This window comes from Gopherus evgoodei, chromosome 11 (assembly GCF_007399415.2).
Source record: "Gopherus evgoodei ecotype Sinaloan lineage chromosome 11, rGopEvg1_v1.p, whole genome shotgun sequence".
Classification (NCBI taxonomy): domain Eukaryota; kingdom Metazoa; phylum Chordata; order Testudines; family Testudinidae; genus Gopherus; species Gopherus evgoodei.
This window is the reverse complement of record NC_044332.1, coordinates 9,609,814-9,627,640: the sequence shown is the minus strand read 5'-3', so window position 1 is coordinate 9,627,640 and position 17,827 is coordinate 9,609,814. Positions and strand designations below refer to the sequence as shown.

The window sequence follows — 17,827 nt, the reverse complement described above, 5'->3', positions numbered from 1 at the left end:
GGGATCCAGGGCAAAGATCTGCCTGGGCATTAGTCCTGCTTTGAGCAGGAGATTGGAATAGATCTCCTGCAGTCCCTTCCAACCCTGATATTCTATGATCATACCCATATTTTATAATCTTCCATCCTCTCCTCCTTACAGGGACACAGAGAATCTCCATTAACAGATCCTCCCCAAGGGATGTCTCTGTCCAAATCACATGCTCCTCTTCACCTATTGGCTTTCCCCCAGCCCCGAGTTTAAAAACTGCTCTACAACCTTTTTAATTTTAAATGCCAGCAATCTGGTTCCATTTTGGTTTAGGTGGAGCCCATCCTTCCTGTATAGGCTCCTCCTTTCCTAAGTTTCCCCAGTTTCTAATAAATCTAAATCCAAACCCCTCCTCCCTACACCGTCTCATCCACACAGTGAGACCCTGCAGTTCTGTCTGTCCGTCTAGCCCTGCGCGTGGACAGAGAATGCTACCATGGAGCTCCTGGACTTCAGTCTCTCACCTAGCAGCCCAAATTTGGCCTCCAGTACCTCTCTCCTGTCCTTCCCTATGTCATTGGTACCTACATGTACTATGACCACATAAGTCAATCCAGATGTCTTGAGGGATCCACAACGTTCGCACCAGGCAGGCAAGTCATCATGCAGTTCTCCTGGTCATCGCAAATCCAGCTATCTGTTTCTAATGATTGAATTCCCCACAACTATTACCAGTCTCCTCCTAATAACAGGAGTTCCCTTCCCTGGAACTCTTTCTACAGTAACTTTTTTTAAATAAAGGTTAGATTTAGTTAATAATAATTGGCTATAAGCATGTATTGGGGTTAGATCTGAAATATTTAGTGCCCTGGTGCGTAATAGGTCCAATCTCTTGGGGCTGGTAGAACTTTATATATGGTAAATAGGTTTTAAGTAACCCTCACTATATAGACTTGGTTGTCTGGATGGGGGCAAGGCTGGATTGTTTAAAGGGAACGGTATTTTGGCTTCTTGGTAACCAGTAAAGTACTGGAAAAGCTGTTTTGTTACTGCCTTGGTGAATCTAATTATGAGAATATACAATTTCTGGGGATTGTCTGCCCTATTCTTTGCAGTTTGTCCTGATTAAGCATTCTTCTTATAGCCACTCCAGCGACCCAGATCACATAATACAGAGCAGGGGACTGGAGTAGACGTCTGGAAGTCCCTTCCAGGCCTATGATGTAGGCCACAGCAAGCAAACTATGCTCCCGATTATTATTCCAGCCTTGCCTTGCTATGGGCAGCAGTAATCACTGGTTAAGGTTGCATATATGAAGGATTCCATTCTAACCCTGGGGAAGCATCCCTCCCGGGCTGATCCTTTGCGGTGTTGCCCTTTGCCTCCAGGGGAACTGTTTTAATATTAACAAGCCATAGGGTGACCAGACAGCCAGTGTGAAAAGTCAGGACAGGTGTTAGGGGGTAATAGGCGCTTACATAAGAAAAAGACCCAAGAATCAGGACTATCCCCATAAAATCAGGACATCTGGTCACCCTAACAAGCTGCCGGCAGGAGCCTGCCGGGGGTGGGAAGACGGGACGTGGTCGGAAGCACCTTTGGGTGTGCTCCCGCAGGCGGGGGCGCTCTGTCCACACAGGGCTGCGGGGTGACGCGAACAGGCGCCGCAAGCTGCAGGGCAGCGGCGGGGCCCAGGCCCTGGACTCTTGCTGCCATTACCGTGCTACGTTATGCTGCCTCCTCCCACCCGGACCCACCGCCCCAGTGCTGCTCACAAACCGAGCCAGCCCCTCGCGAGCCCGCCGGGCCCAGCCAGGCCGCCCCGTGTCTCGGACTGAACTACCCGGGGAAGGGCGGCGTGACGCGCCCTGGGCCAGGTTACCGGCCCCGGCCCCGGCCCGAGCCCGAGCCCGCCCCTCAGAGCCGGCGAGCCCGGCGCCGCATCCCGGCCCGCACGGGCGCCTCCCACTGCCCGGAGATGGCGGCTCGGGGCCCGGGCCGCCTCCTGCTCCTGCTGGGCCTGGCCGCCGCGCTCTGCCCCCCGCGGGCCGCCCAGCCGCCCCCCGGCGCCTTCCAGGCCGGGCACGGCGCCGCCTCGCTCCCCGCCGCCGCCGCCGCGGGCCGCCGCCGGTGAGGAGCGTGTGAGGCGCTGCCGGGCCGGGCGCCCCGGGGCCCTGTGCAGGCGGGACCCGCCCCGGCGAGCCGCGGGCGCCTCCGCAGAGCAGGCCGCGCACGTAGGGTTCGGGGCCCGTTCTCCTGGGCGCGGCGGGGAGAGGCCGGCAGGCTGGGGGGAAAGAGCCAGTTTCTCTGGCGAGAGCACGGCCGGCTGGAGCGAAGGGGAGAAGCGCTAGGAGCCCGGATCCAGTCATGGCTGGCGAGAGCCGACTTCTCGCAACCTCCCTGGTCACCCACCCGCCGTCCCGCACACCTGGGGAGCAGGGCAGCAAACCGGCTCCCTGGCTCTCCGCTGCGCGGAGCCTTATGGCAAAGGCCCCCGTGAATATTTTCCTTAATATTTGGGCACTTGCCTTGGTCACGACGCAGCTCTGATTCAGGTTTGTTCATGACCTCAGATTCCTTGCCCCCTTACTGAAGTGAGCTGATGAAATTTTGACTTTGTTTCGATCTGAGGCCGTGTATTGGAGCCTCTGCAGATATGGCCCAAACTCCCCTTTCTTTTGCCCTGGAGGTAAGGAGTCATAAGAGAGAAATGGGGAGCCTAGTAAAGTGAGTCCAGATTAACAACAGATAAGTTCTCCCTGTAAATGCTTGAAGCCTCCCAAAAGTGATTCTAATTTCTCACTCTCTCCAGGTATCTTTTGTATGATGTAAATCCTCCTGAAGGGTTCAATCTACGCAGAGATGTCTATATTCGTGTTGCCTCTCTTATAAAGACCTTGCTGAAAAGTGAAGCTTGGGTATTGGTCCTGCCTCCTTGGGGACGGCTTTATCACTGGCAGAGTCCTGACATTCATCAGGTCCGAATCCCTTGGTCTGAGTTCTTTGATCTTCCAAGCCTCAATCAGAACATCCCCGTTATTGAGTATGAGCAGTTTCTTGCAGGTAAAGTACATTTATTCTACTACCTGGGAGGGGTTAATAACTCTTTGACGGGTTTCCGTCACAGATATTTCTGTTTATGAATGCAGTAGAACAAGGTGTGTATGGTATTACTTTTGTGCTGCTCTGAAGAGGAGTTTTGAAGTGTTTGCTCAATGATTGAGCAAGTAGTGTAAGTTTCCTCTCCGGGGCTTATATTTGACAGTAGGAAAACTTACTTCTAACAAGTTACCAAGTGTCATTGCGAAGAAAGTTCTGTTTCTAACCCAAAGAGCACAGTTCGTGTAACTGCACTTCTATCAGTTTAGTATCCTCAAGCTAATCACCATGAAACTAATCTGAGAAATGAGAAGCAAATTTGAATTAAACAGGAGCACCTCTGTTATATAGAGTATAGGGCCAAGGAAGGCTAGAGGGAAGAAAACTGCCAATCTTGTCACCTCATTCAGAAGTGACTTTCAACAGACACAGTTTGTTCAGAACCTGATTTTCCTCTCTTTCTAAAGTGTAACTACAGAGAAGCTAATATGGCCAAAACAGGCCATTATGTGCTTGAGTCTGTTCTAATTTCCACTGGGGACCAGAACAATGGCTAGGTAGGTGATTCGGGATGAAGGGAGCATAAAGGGGTTCTGTGTGCGCCTGCCCAAGCTATTTGTAGAACATGAAAATATCTTGTGCGTTCATTCACTTTGAATGAAATTGACTCCATCTGCCTAAATCCCAGGTAATCCTGTTATGTGTGGAGGGGTTGGTGCAATTCACGCTCTCTTCCCAACTCAAGTTCAAGGTATGGCTACACTTGCAGCTGTACAGCGCTGGCAGTTAAGCCTGTCTTTGTACAGCTGAGTAGGGAAAGCCTGCAGTGTGGCCACGCCGACAGCTACCAGCACACTGTCGTGGCCACATTGGCAGCATTTGCAGTGCCATGGGGAGTGGTGCATTATGGGCAGCTATCCCAGCATTCAAGTGGCTGCAACGTGCATTTCAAAGGCTGGGGTGCAGTGTGACAGGGAGAGAGTGAGTGGATTTTTGGAGCGGACACTCTGTCAGCAGCTGCAAGTTCTGACCCCATCCCCCACCCCTCTCTTGCTCACTGAAAGCACCAGATAAGCAGCCTCCCCGAAACACCTCTCCCCCCCCCCGCACGCCGTGCTGCTTCTCTCCTCAAGCCCCCTCTCTTCAAGCAAACACTAGCTGTGGGTGTTCCAAAGGGAGCTCATTCACAGCAAACAGTAGCTGTGTTTGTTTTTCTGATAAGCCGCTTCGGATCACAACAAAACAAACAGAGGCATCACAACAAAACAAAGAGCGTAATCTTTACTTAAAAGCATTATGGGAAGCTTCCGGAGGTCAGTTACAGCATAGTAAGATTATTCCCTGTTTACACTGGCACCACAGCGCTGCAGCACCAGCTGTTCTCTTTATTCCTCTCGTCGAGGTGGAGTACATGCAGTGCTGTAGCCAGGGAGATACAGCGCTGTATGTGCCTTGCCAGTGTGGACGGGGAGTGAGTTACAGCGCTGTAAAGCCACCACCAGCGCTGTAACTCTCAAGTGTAGCCAAGGCCTCAGTGTGTTATGCTGCTGTACAAATCCTCTATTCCCCAGGGGGGGAATTTCACCCTTGAAGGTGAAGGGCCTTGGTCTTTCCAAGTGCATAGTAGAGTTTTATTTGTTTTGTTTCTATCATCGTTATTAAGGATGGCTTTCTAAGATATACTGGAATAAGCATATTTTCATTTCAGTCCAGTAGGTGTGCTTTGGTTGACACTGTGATCGGAAATGTTAAAGCTTGAGAGTTTGTGCCAGAGTGAAAAGAACGAGGAGTACTTGTGGCACCTTAGAGACTAACAGATTTATTTGGGCATAAGCTTTCATGGGCTAAAACCCACTTCATCAGATGCATGGAGTGGAAAATACAGTAGGAATTTATACACACACAGAGAACATGAAAAGATGGCGGTTGCCATACCAGCTCTAGTGAGACAAATCAATTAAGGTGAGCTATTATCAGCAAGAGAAAAAAACTTTTGTAGTGATAATCAGGATGGCCCATTTCAAACAGCTGACAAAGTCTGAGTAACAGTAGGGGGAAAAATTAGCATGGGGAAATAGTTTTTAGTTTGTGTAATGATCCATCCACTCCTAGTCTTTTTATTCAAGCCTGATTTCATGGTGTCCAGTTTGCAAATTAATTCCAGTTCTTCAGTTTCTCATTGGAGTCTGTTTTTGAATGTTTTTTGTTGAAGAATTGCGACTTTTAGATCTGTAATTGAGTGTCCAGGGAGGTTGAAGAGTTCTCTGACTGGTTTTTGAATGTTATAATTCTTGACATCTGATTTGTGTCCATTTATTCTTTTGCGTAGAGACTGTCCGGTTTGGCCAATGTACATGTCAGAGGGGCATTGCTGGCACATGATGGCATATATCACCTTGGTAGATGTGCAGGTGAACGAGCCCCTGATGGTGTGCAGATGTGATTAGGTCCTATGATGGTGTCCCTTGAATAGATACGTGGACGGAGTTGGCAGTGGGCTTTGTTGCAAGGATATGTTCCTGGGTTAGTGTTTTTGTTGTGTGGTGCGTGGTTGCTGGTGAATATTTGCTTCAGGTTGGGGGGGCAGCCTATAAGCAAGGACTGGCCTAAGGTGACCAGATGTCCCGATTTTATAGGGACAGTCCTGATTTTTGGGTCTTTTTCTTATATAGGCTCCTATTACCTCCCATCCCCATCCCAATTTTTCACATTTGCTGTCTGGTCTCCATAGACTGGCCTGTCTCCCAAGGTCTGTGAGAGTGAGGGATCGTCCTTCGGGATAGGTTGTAGATCTTGGTGACACGCTGGAGAGGTTTTAGTTGGGGGCTAAAGGTGATGGCTAGTGGCTTTCTGTTACTTTCTTTGTTGGGCCTGTCCTGTAGTAGATGACTTCTGGGTACTCTTCTGGCTCTGTCAATCTGTTTCTTCACTTCAGCAGGTGGGTATTGTAGTTTTAAGAATGCTTGATAGAGCTCTTGTAGGTATTTGTCTCTGTCTGAGGGATTGGGGCAAATGCGGTTGTATCTTAGAGTTTGGCTGTAGACAATGGATTGTATGATGTGGTCTGGATGAAAGCTGGAGGCATGTAGGTAAGTATAGAGGTCAGTAAGTTTTCGGTATAGGGTGGTGGTTATGTGACCATCACTTATTAGCACTATAGTGTCCAGGAAGTGGATTTCTTGTGTGGACTGCTCGAGGCTGAGGTTGATAGTGGGATGGAAATTGTTGAAATCATGGTGGAATTCCTCAAGAGCTTCTTTTCCATGGGTCCTGATGATGAAGACGTCATCAGTGTAGCACAAGTAGAGTAGAGGCATTAGGGGACAAGAGCTGAGGAAGCGTTGTTCTAAGTCAGCCATAAAAATGTTGGTATACCGTGGGGCCATGCAGGTACCCATAGTAGTGCCGCTGACTGAAAGGTATACATTGTCCCCAAATGTGAAATAGTTGTGGGTAAGAACAAAGATCAGCCACCAGGTGAGGTGACTGTTGTAGGGTCCGAGTGAACTTGACAGATGTAGTTAGAGGTGATGACAATGAGGCAAAAGTGTAATAACTTTATGCTATAATGAAGTTAATTGGACTCTTCCTTCATATAGGCATTACCTGAATAAAACCTCTCAGGTGGCTTTCTCCACTGTGGCATACAGTGTACAATAGCTCCTCAGTCCCACCACATAACTTGCCTTTGAATTTTTGTGCTATTTTCTAGACACGAGTGTTATTTTAATATGATTTCAGTAAAAGTCACAGTGTTCGTTGGTTTTAATTTTTGTGTTTTACCTTCGTTACTTGTGATTTTTATTTATTTATTTATTTATATTTTATTTATTTATTCTTTGGAAATGTCTTTCCCTACTGTTGCTGTCTTTATGCGGTTGAGAGGAAAAAGTTTTGAGCAAGAAGGAACATACCAAGTCCGCTCCATCAGTGTCATGACACTTGTAGGCTTTGGGTCTTGTTTTGTGCTCACTCTGCTGCCTTTTTAATAAAGCTAAATAAGGTACAGCAATAAATCATTGGAAGTAGATATGAAAATGCCCTGTTAGATCTAGTTGATGCCTTTGCAAGGACAGAGGACAGTTGTCTGTCCCCTTCTGGATTCTAAATGTCTGTATAATTAACAAACCCACCACAAGTGCTGATGAATTGCCTTTTGCCTGAGTTCAGTCTTACTGACAGTCTACCCTCCATGAAGTTATGACAATTTCAGGGGAGGTCAAACTTCAAGCCCTGGCAAAATTGAGTGTCTTATAAAAATATTTGACTTAATTACTGTAAGTACGTGATGCAATGTTAATGAACATATCTAATTCCAGGTATGAAATATGTCCTCATCCTCAGTGCACAAGCCTAAATAGTTTTAAATATTTTTTTAAAATACTGTAGTAAAAGCAATTACAGACTGACTTTATCACATTGATTTGGAAAAACAAGACCACTCTTTAACTGTAAAAGCCCAGAAGACATCTGAAAGATTAAACTTTCATTGTTTTACACTCCTAATTAAAACATACCAAATTTCCCTGATCTTTGTAGTACAACGTAATAGCCCTTAGGACTTCAAAGACATGAAAATGGCAGAGCTGGCAATTTTCTTATATTTAAAGAGTGATCAGGACACAGACTCCAGATCCTGGCATGAGACGACAAGGGCTTGTGGGGAGTGTGTGGAGAAGGAGAGAGAAAAATATTAAATATAAAAGCAAAGGGATGGAAGAGGCCAACTCTGAAAATGTTCATATTTTATAATAAAGCTGTAGGGAAAAATAAGCGTGTTTACCTGGTAGCAGCTGTACTTACTCCTAGTACAGTGCTAGAGCCCATCCAGTGCCTGTGAAAGCTAAAGGAGAGATTCTTGTGGACTTCAGGGAGAGTTGGATAAGGCCGCTTTTGAGAGAACTCCCTGAGCTTGCCTTTGGGAGCATCCCTGTTGCAAACAGCATGGCCAGCCCGCGCTCAGTTCTCACAAGCGTGCTCTGCAGACCATCTCTCAGGTGAAGGACATGCCAGTCTTCTTCTGAGAGTTCCATTGTGCTTGTTTTTGAAAAAAATTATGGATGCACAGAAGAGACTTTGGGGCCAGTAAATCCATTTTCCTTAGTGCAGTTACAACTAAGATGAATTTGGCCCTCCATAGTCAAGGTTGTATGGAGACTGTCAGTGTAAGTTATATTTTCTACCCACACCCACACTCCTGCATTTTGATGGGAAGGGGCAATTTATGTGAAAGCTTGTATGGCTAAAGTAGATTAGGAAGAAGACTTTTTACCTGAGAACTTGGAAACTGTAAGATAAAGTTTCCTTTATTAAGTGGTACTTAGTGCCATCACCTGTGTATTAAATTCTATAACAGTATCTCAGAATTTTTCAGCCACTTTCTCTCAGCAGAGGAAATATTTAAGTTTCATGTATGAATATATGTCTGTAACTGGGCTGGCGGCCCACATCTTGGGCTTGTGTCTTTTATTTTAAGAAGAGTGAAAACAAGATAGGAAAAATACAAGTGGGGAGGGAGGGATAAAGAGGAGAGAGCTCTGTCCCTGCAAGTTTCAGTCATCCCCTTTCCTGGAGGAAGCCCTCACTGAAAGCCTCAAATTCTTAAGTCATTTTTTGTCAGGAGGCACAGCTGTTGTTTCCACTTTCCAACAACTTTTAAGGGTTGCCATTGTCAGCTCCTTTCTCCAGGCGTGAAATCCTAGGCAGTCCCTACAGGCATGGTTTAGTACCCTCCACTGGTACCTTGTTACAGATTTGACACTACCCCAGCAGTGTTCCCTCTGATTTTTTACATCCATTTGCGAATGAATTTTATGTGCACCAATATGGAGGTGATGTGTGGTGGGGGTGAGACCAATGGGTTTGGAGTGTGGGAGGGAGAGGGGGGATGAGGACTCCAGTGGGGGGGGGGCTCTGGGGTGGGGCCAGGGATGAGGGGGTGCAGGAGTGGGCTCAGGGCTGGAGCAGAGGGTTGGGCTTCAGGGGGATGGGAGCTGTGGTGTGGGGCTGGGGATGAAGGATGTGATGCATAGCCAGAAAGTGTTAAGCAGCTTGCAGACCAATTGACCCGGAGTCAAGCATTAGAGAGATGTGAGAATGGTATGTATGTGGTAATTAAGGCCATTGCTTGCTAGATACGCTAGAACTTTGAAATATATAGCAAATCACCTGAGAATGATGGAAAATGGACAATTGACTTATGTTAATCTGGGTGGGTAATTACCGGCGATGCTTAGGAAATGGATCTACTTTAAAGGTCCTCATGATTGCCTGTTGTTTGCCAAATGACTCTGAGCTGTCATGTGAAGGTCGGAAAACTGTATAAAAGAACATTGGGTCCTGATCCTGTCATCTCAGATCTGCTTAAGCTTAATCAGGGGAAGTTTGAGTTGCAAGATTGAGATCCCAGTCCTAAACTGGAACACCCTGAATATGGACATTGGACTCTAACTTATGAACTAAATTCTAAAAGAACTCTTTGGAACTACAAAGCTCACTGTCTCTGCTATGAATCTGAATCTCAAGAACTGTACTCATGTCTGTATGTATACTAATCTTCTAACCATTACACTCTCTCTTTTCTTCTTTAATAAATTTTAGTTTAGTTAATAAGAATTGGCTGTATGTATGTATTTGGGTAAAATCTAGAATATTCATTAACCTGGGAGATAATGTGTCCAATCCTTTGGGATTGGTAGAACTATTTTATACGATGAATAAGATTTTCAGTAATCCTCATGATATTTGACTTGGGTGTGTGAGTGGAGGCCTGAGGCTGGGTTGCTTTAAGAGAACTGTGTTGTTGGCTTCTGGGTAACCAGTGAGGTATTATAGAAGCTGTCTTGTGCTGGCTTGGTGAATGTAAGTATACCTCTACCTCGATATATCATTGTCCTCGGGAGCCAAAAAATTTTACCGCGTTGTAGGTGAAACCACGTTATAACGAACTTGATTTGATCCACCGGAGCACACAGTCCTGCCCCTGAAGAGCTTTGCTTTACCACGTTATATCCGAATTCATGTCATATCTGGTGGCGTTGAATCAGGGTAGAAGTATATTGGAATATCCACCAGCTTTGGGGATTTCCTGCCCCATTCTTTGCAGTTCACCCTAATTGAGTGACCTCAGTTGGCTCCCCTGGGACGCTGGTCACAAGGGGCTTGGGGTGCAGGCTGCCCTGGGGCTACGGCAGGGAGACAGGATCCCAGCCCTCTCTCACTGCAGCAGCCCTGCCTCCCCAGGGGAGTGGTGCCTGTCCCCGGCCGCGGCAGCTCCAGAGATGGTGCCGGAACCAGAGGAGAGGTGCCTCTCCCTGCCTGTGCGGCTGCCCAGCTTAGAGGGAGCTTGGCACCCCAGCCTTACACCTTGGAGGTTTTTTATTTTGTTTTGTTTTTTCTTTCTCTTGTTTTGATGACTTTTCTTTTGTTGTGTCTCCTTCACTCTGATGAGGGTGGGGTTTTTTGAGGCATCGCACCTTCCTACAGAAGCCAAGTATTCTCTAGAGTTGATATTCTTCCTCTTAGCCAAGTAAAGCCCCGTCACATACAGTCTCTTCTGAAAAATAAATTCAAATATTCATAAAAAGCAGTTTTAACAGACTAATTAGTTCAGAGAAAATGCACTGAATGACAGAAAAAAGATTAATCAAGATAATGTGTAAAAGGAAAGGGAGACATACAAAGGTGATACAAGATTTATTTTTATTATTTGATAAAATGTTTGCTTTGCCCAGCATTCTGAATCTATGGTTTGGATATACCTAACAAACACAACCCAACATCTAGATGGAGGTGGGTAATGAATAATCCCAAGACTCCTCTGGTTTCTATAGATCACCTTACCATTTTTTTTTGGTAAGTTGACTATAACTGCATAGAATATGTTGGAAATTATGGCAGCTTCTTATCTAAAACAATGCTGCTATATACGTAAATCAAATACACTTACATGCTGATAGTTACTTTTCTTTGCTTCCTATTCAGAGTCAGGTGGACCCTTTATAGACCAGGTATATGTCCTACAGAGCTATGCAGAAGGATGGAAAGAAGGAACTTGGGAAGAGAAAATAGATGAGAGGCCATGCATTGATCAGCTCATGTACTCAAAAGACAAACATGAATACTACAGGTAATACTTTACAGGATATTGGACTCCTTAATTTTCCCATTTAGTTCAGTCAATGAGACATTTGCCTTCCTTCCACATGCAGTCTGGTTGGTTTGTTGAACTTGCTCATGAGGATCTAGGAGCTTGAGGCTGATTTTGCTACGTTTGTAGAGAGCAGTGAAGCTGTTGTTTTGGTTAGGGGAAGGGATGGTAGGAGTCAGCGTAAAGTAGTACAATAGTGGTAGCAGGATGAAAATTTTTATTTCCTACAGGTTTTGTAAGGACACCTAGGAAAATCGCTACAGCAGCAGTCTTATTGCTGCCATATTAGTTGATTGTGGTTTTTCTTTCCCCGGCTTTTCGATGGGAAAACACTTTGAACAGGTGAGGCTGACCCTGGAAAAGGCACTTTGGAAATATATTTTTCTAGCACAGTTCTTGATTGAAAGCAATGCATTATTGCTCTTGACACCCTCTAGAAGAATCTCAAGGGGCAAGGTCTGTGCTCAGTTGTTTAATTCTGGTTTGTTTTTTGTTTTTTTGTACAAGCATTTGCATTCTGCAAAACCAGACATTAATTCTGAGAACTAAAGATTATGGAAAGCTTGAAAAATCACCGAGTGATCTGCTCTTAAAGTTAGAAAGAAGGATTTCTCAAAACAAAAACTAGCCCTTAATCAAAGATTAATGCAAACTAACTTTGAAAACTGTTCCAAATAAAATCTTATAGGCAGTGAGATGAACGTCTGATTTTCTACACAATCACTATAAAATTTCATTTGCACTTTGAAATTAAACTACTTGGTTCTTTACTAATGGAAGAATAATGGCTTCACAGCAGCCTCTGGCTATTCAGCTATCAGAAATTGTCACAGGTGTATTCTGTCACTTATACTAGGAAAGAAAGCTGTTCATTTTCTTTGAAATGTGGTCCTCACCATAGTTATCTAGGCCTTTGTTAACTCAGAACTGGTTTACTGCGTGGTGCCCAGGATGGACCTACATCATCTAACCATTTGTAAATCCTGATAGTTCAGAAACCATTACGAGCTCCTCTGTTCTCAAGGGGATCAACAGTCCTATAGTATCTAAAAAACTAAAGGTTTATTAATATTAAAAAAGAGTTATTAAGAGGTTAAAACGAATCCTATACATTACAGTTGATTTCAGAGTTTGTAGACCAGGATAATAGCAGCGATGTTAAATCTGCTGGCTTGCAATAAGTCTCTCCGGATCATTGCAAATATTGAGTCCTCAGTCCATTGTTCAAAGCTCTTCTTTTGTTGGAAATCATGGTCTAGAGATGTGGAGCAGGAAAGAGGCAAGAAGTTGATGTCAGTCTCCAGGTTATATCCCCCAGTCTGTGTATATGGAAAGTTACTATCTCAAACATAGTCAGGAAACACACGTTCTACGTGCCTTGCTGAGTCACTGGGCCTCCATTGTCCATATGCTCTCTGAGGCGTCCTCTGCAGCGGCTCATTGGAAGAATTGATTCTCCTTAAATGACTCATTAACCATGGCTGTAAATCTGTCTTGTGGCTGTTACCCAGGAACAGAACATGTTTGAAATGCAAACACAGAGCAATGATTCATAACTTCATATACAATGATAATACATGCATATAAACAGGATAACAATACTTAGCAGACTGTAACATTTCCACTGATATCTTAAAAATCATACTTTGTACAGGATCTATTGCAATTGTATAACAGTGGTAGCAACAGTGATATAAATGGTCACCTTTCTTTTTATACAGGGTCATACAAGGGCTTTATAACTGAGTTCAGTGTAACCATGATAGTAATGCAGCTCTGATCTAGTATCTCACCTAGTATTGGGTCCCATTATATTTCTAGCACTTTTTATAAATTGATGCAAGCATTGTGAGAGGCCAGTCAGTTTTTAAAGACTAGGAATATATTTTATATTAGTGGTATTTTAGTTTTGAACCATGCTAACTGGTTCCACAGGGTATTATCTGCTGGCTATTTGGACACCAAATGAGAAGTTACCTTTGCTTATGATTAGGGCTGTCAAGTGATTAAAATTATTAATTGCAATAAAAAAATTAAGTTTGATTTAATCGCACTGTTATTAAACAATAATAGAATATCATTTATTTAAATATTTTTAGATGTCTACATTTTCAAATATATTGATTTCAATTACAATACAGAATACAAAGTGTACAGTGCTCACTTTATATTTATTTATGATTACAAATATTTGCACTAAAAAAAAGAAATAGCATTTTTCAATTAATCTAATACAAGTACTGTAGTGCAATCTCTTTATCGTGAAATTGAATTTACAAATGAAGAATTATATACATAAAATAACTATATTCAAAAACAAAACAATGTAAAACTTTAGAGCCTACATGTCCACTCATTCCTACTTCAGCTAATCACTCAGACAAATAAGTTTGGTTACAATTTGCAGGAGATAATGCTTGCCAGCTTCTTGTTTACAGTTTGTCACCTGAAAGTGAAATCAGGCGTTTGCATGGCACTGTTGTAGCCAGTGTCACAAGATATTTATGTGCCAGATGCGCTGAAGATGCATGTGTCCCTTCAGGCCTCAACCACCATTCCAGAGGACATGCGTCCATGCTGATAACTGATTCTGCTCAATAACGATCCAAAGCAGAGCAAACTGACGCATGTCTTTTTTATCATCTGAGTCAGATGCCACCTGTAGAAGGTTGATTTTATTTTTTGGTGGTTCAGGTTCTGTAGTTTCCACATCGGAGTGTCTCTTTTAAGACTTTTGAAAGCATGCTCCACACCTCATCTCTCTCAGATTTTGGACAGCACTTCAGATTCTTAAACTTTGAGTTGAATGCTGTAGCTATTTTTAGAAATCTCATGTTGATAATTTCTTTGCGTTTTGTCAGATCTCCTGTGAAGTGTTCTTAAAATGAACATGTGCTGGGTCATCATCCAAGACTGCTGCAACATGAAATATATGGCAGAATGCGGGTAAAACAGAACAAGAGACATGCCTGTTCTCTCATTCTTTCTTTCAGGTGATGTAAATAAGAAGCAGGCAGCAGTATCTCCCGCAAATGTAAACAAACTTGTTTATCTTAGCGATTGATTGAACAAGAAGTAGGATTGAGTGGACTTCTAGGCTCTAAAATTTTACATTGTTTTATTTTTTAGTGCAGTTATGTAACAAAAAATTTACATTCGTAAGTTGCACTTTCACTATAAAGAGATTGCATTACAGTACTTGTATGAGGTGAATTATAATAAAAATATAAAGTGAGCACTGTACACTTTGTATTTTGTGTTGTAATAGAAATAAATATATTTGAAAATTTAGAAAAACATACACAAATTTTATAAATTTTAATTGGTATTCTATTATTTAACAGTGAGATTAATCATGATTAATTTTTTTGAGTTAATTGAGTTCATTGTTAATGAGTTAATTGCGATGCTCTATCACTATTTGTCATATTTTCAGTAGGACCTATTTATTCCTCTGGATTATATCAAGTACACCTCTACCCGGATATAACGTGACCCGATATAACACGAATTCTGATATAACGCAGTAAAGCAGTGCTCTCGGGGGGGCAGGGCTGCTCACTCCGGCAGATTAAAGCAAGTTCGATATAACACGGTTTCACCTATAACACGGTTTTTTGGCTTCCGAGGACAGCGTTGTATTGAGGTAGAGGTGTATATATTGTGACCTCTGCATATGACAAACAGTACTTTTGATTACAAACTCCAAGCAAGATGGGATCTCTATGTTTCTGTCAAATTCTGTAAAAAGTTCTAGCTGTGCAATTCCTGGATTGTTTTCTTGACATACATTTCAGATATCATTGATTAAGGATCTGTTTTTATCATTAAACCTGATTTCTACTTATAACAAGTAAATTCCTGGAGGGTTCTCATAGTCCTGAAGCATCACTATGACAGCACTTATCGTCAGCCTGGATGCTCCTGGATAAGTTAAGATTCAGGAGTTGAGAGAGAACACCTTATTCCCTCTGGGATTCTAGTTACTAGGAAAGGTAGCTGTTTAGTTACTAATAAAGGGGCTTAACCTAGATAGCCTTTTATCTGTGTCAGGAGGAAAGCCTCTCCATTTTCCCCAGAAAACACAAGAAGTCTGCTAGGACAGATCTGAAATCAGGCCCTTTACTGTACGCTCGTTTTCTTGTGTATACTCTGCCTGTTATGTGAGTAGAGGGTATCCAGCCCTGCGGCCTAGAGATGAGCATCTGAGTCTATTTTCGTTTGGTTCTGTGTGGTATATAATAATCTGCAGGTGTCTCTTTCAATGACAGCAGAACTGCCTTTAGTGCAGGGGTTGGCAACCTATGGCACGCGTGCCAAAGATGGCACGTGAGCCGATTTTTAATGGCATGTGGAGCCTGCCGGGACTCCAGCGTGCCATTAAAACTCCTGCTGACGCAGCAAGCTGCGGGGTCTGCGCTTGCTGGCTGAAGCGCCGGCCAAACCCAGCAAGCCGCCGGCCCCTGGAGCCCTGCCACCTCATGCGCAGCACTCTGAGGGGCGGGGCGGAACTGCGTGCATAGCGGCAGGGCTCCAGGTGAGCGGAGAGCCTCATGGTAAGGGGTCCGGGGGTGGGGTTAGATAAGGATTGGGGGCAGTCAGGGGACAGGGAGCAGGGTGGGTTGGATCGGGGGTGGGATCCCAGGGGGGTGGTTGGGGTGGGGGTCTCTGGAGGAGGCAGTTAGGGAGCAGGGGGGTGGATGGGGCATGGGAGTCTCGGGGTCTGTTAGGGGGTGAGGGGTGGATAGGGGTCAGGGTAGTCAGGGGACAGGGAGCAAGGAGGATCCTGGGGGGCAGTTAGGGTGGGGGTGTCTCTGGAGGGGGTGATCAGGGGACAAGGAGCTGTGGGGGGTTGGATGAGTCGGGAGCTCTGAGGGGGGGCTGTCAGGGGGTAGGAGTGTGGAGAGGGGTTGGGGCAGGCAGAGAGCAGGGGGGGTTGTATGGGTCCAGAGTTCTGGGGGTCCTGTCAGGGGGCGGGGAGTGGTTAGATAGGCATGGGAGTCCAGGGGATCTGTCTCGGTGTGGAGGTGTGGATAAGGGTTGGGGCAGTCAGGGGACAGGTAGGGGGTAGAGTCCTAGGGGGGCAGTCAGGGAACAAGGGGCAGGGAGGCTTAGATAGGGGGTGGGGTTCCAGGAGGGGATAGTTGGGGTTTTGGGTTCTGTGAGGGGAGCAGTCACCCAGCCCTCTGCCCTGAGCCCTGCAGCCCCACACACCTCCCAGGCCCCTGCCCTGAGCCCTGTACCACCCAGCCCTCTGACTCCTTCACCCCCTCCCATGACCCCATCCCTGACTCTGGCAGTCCCACATGTACCCAGCCCCCCTACCCTGACACCTGCACCCCCCTCACATGCCCCCAGCCCTCTGCCCTGACTCTTGCACCCCCCACATCCCATGCACTCTGCACATCCCCACCCCCACCCTGAGCACCAAACGGGAGCTCGTGCACCCTCACTCACATTCCCATCTGCACCCTTCACACCAAATGGGAGCTGACCAGGTAAGTGCCCCCACACCCAAACCTCCTGCCCTAACCCTGAGCCCGCTCCCCCATTCTAGCTCCTGGCCAGACCTTTCACCCCCAGCCCTGTGCTCGGTCCACTCCCACCCTCAGCTCACTGCAGAGAGAGGAAAAGAATAGGCCAGAACCAGGGAGAAGATAGGTACCCACTGTATGTGGGCAGGGCCGGGACCCCAGACCGGCAGCGGTGAGCTGGTCTGGCAGCCGGGATGCCAGCTGGCAGGAGCTGGCGGATGGAACCCCTGAGCAGCAGTGGGCTCAGCCGCTGCCGATCTGGGGTTCTGGCTGCCAGACCCTTCCCAGCTGGGGTCCCAGCCACAGGCCCCACTCAGCCCACTGCCGGCCTACGTGAACAGAACCCCAGACCAGCAGCGGGTCGGCGGCATAAGATCAACATTTTAATTTAATTTAAATGAAGCTTCTTAAATATTTTGAAAACCTTGTTTATTTTACAATACAACACTAATTTAGTTATATTATATATAGACTTGTAGAGAGAGACCTTCTAAAAAACATTAAAATGTATTACCGGCACACAAAACCTTAAACTAGAATGAATAAATGAAGAAGACTCGGGACACCACTTCTGAAAGGTTGCTGACCCCTGCTCTAGTGCTTTGTGTGTGTTGGGGGCGGGACTTAGGACTGCGACCTGAACTGGTGCTTCCCCAACTCCTTGTTACAAACCTAGATTGAAACTTGAAAAAAATAAATTATGGAAACTTCCGCGTGTTAGCTACCACTCTCTTACCTTGGTGGCTTTTAGAGATGCCAAGTCACTGGTCATTGGGAAGAGCTCCTCTCAGTACTGCCCATCAGCCAACTTGCAGACAAAAGGCCTTGTGCTAGTCATTGAGCCATCCTCTGCCACTGCCATAGTCACAAAAGAGCCACTGCATATGATTATTGTTTAGAAATCTGTCTAGACTGTGAACAGAGTAACATGACGGAATGCAACTGAGTTAAGTCCAAAGCAGAATGTGAAGAGTTACAAAGTCATCTCATGGGCAGATGAAATTAAATGCTGATAGATGCAAAGCAATACACATTGGAATACATAATCCCAACTCTGCCTACAAAATGATGGGG

General features: G+C 45.4%; 1 protein-coding gene across 2 annotated transcripts in view; it reads left to right on the top strand.

The window, feature by feature from the left end:
- The first annotated feature begins 2,214 nt into the window (after window positions 1-2,214).
- POFUT2 (protein O-fucosyltransferase 2) overlaps window positions 2,215-17,827 on the top strand; it is a 38,348-nt gene continuing 22,735 nt past the window's right edge. For both annotated transcript variants that reach the window (XM_030579970.1, XM_030579969.1), the window contains exons 1-3: window positions 2,215-2,698; window positions 2,784-3,034; window positions 11,054-11,198. In XM_030579970.1, coding sequence (XP_030435830.1) covers window positions 2,628-2,698; window positions 2,784-3,034; window positions 11,054-11,198 — 467 coding nt within the window. In that variant the 5' untranslated portion in view covers window positions 2,215-2,627. The remainder of the gene's footprint in view (window positions 2,699-2,783; window positions 3,035-11,053; window positions 11,199-17,827) is intronic.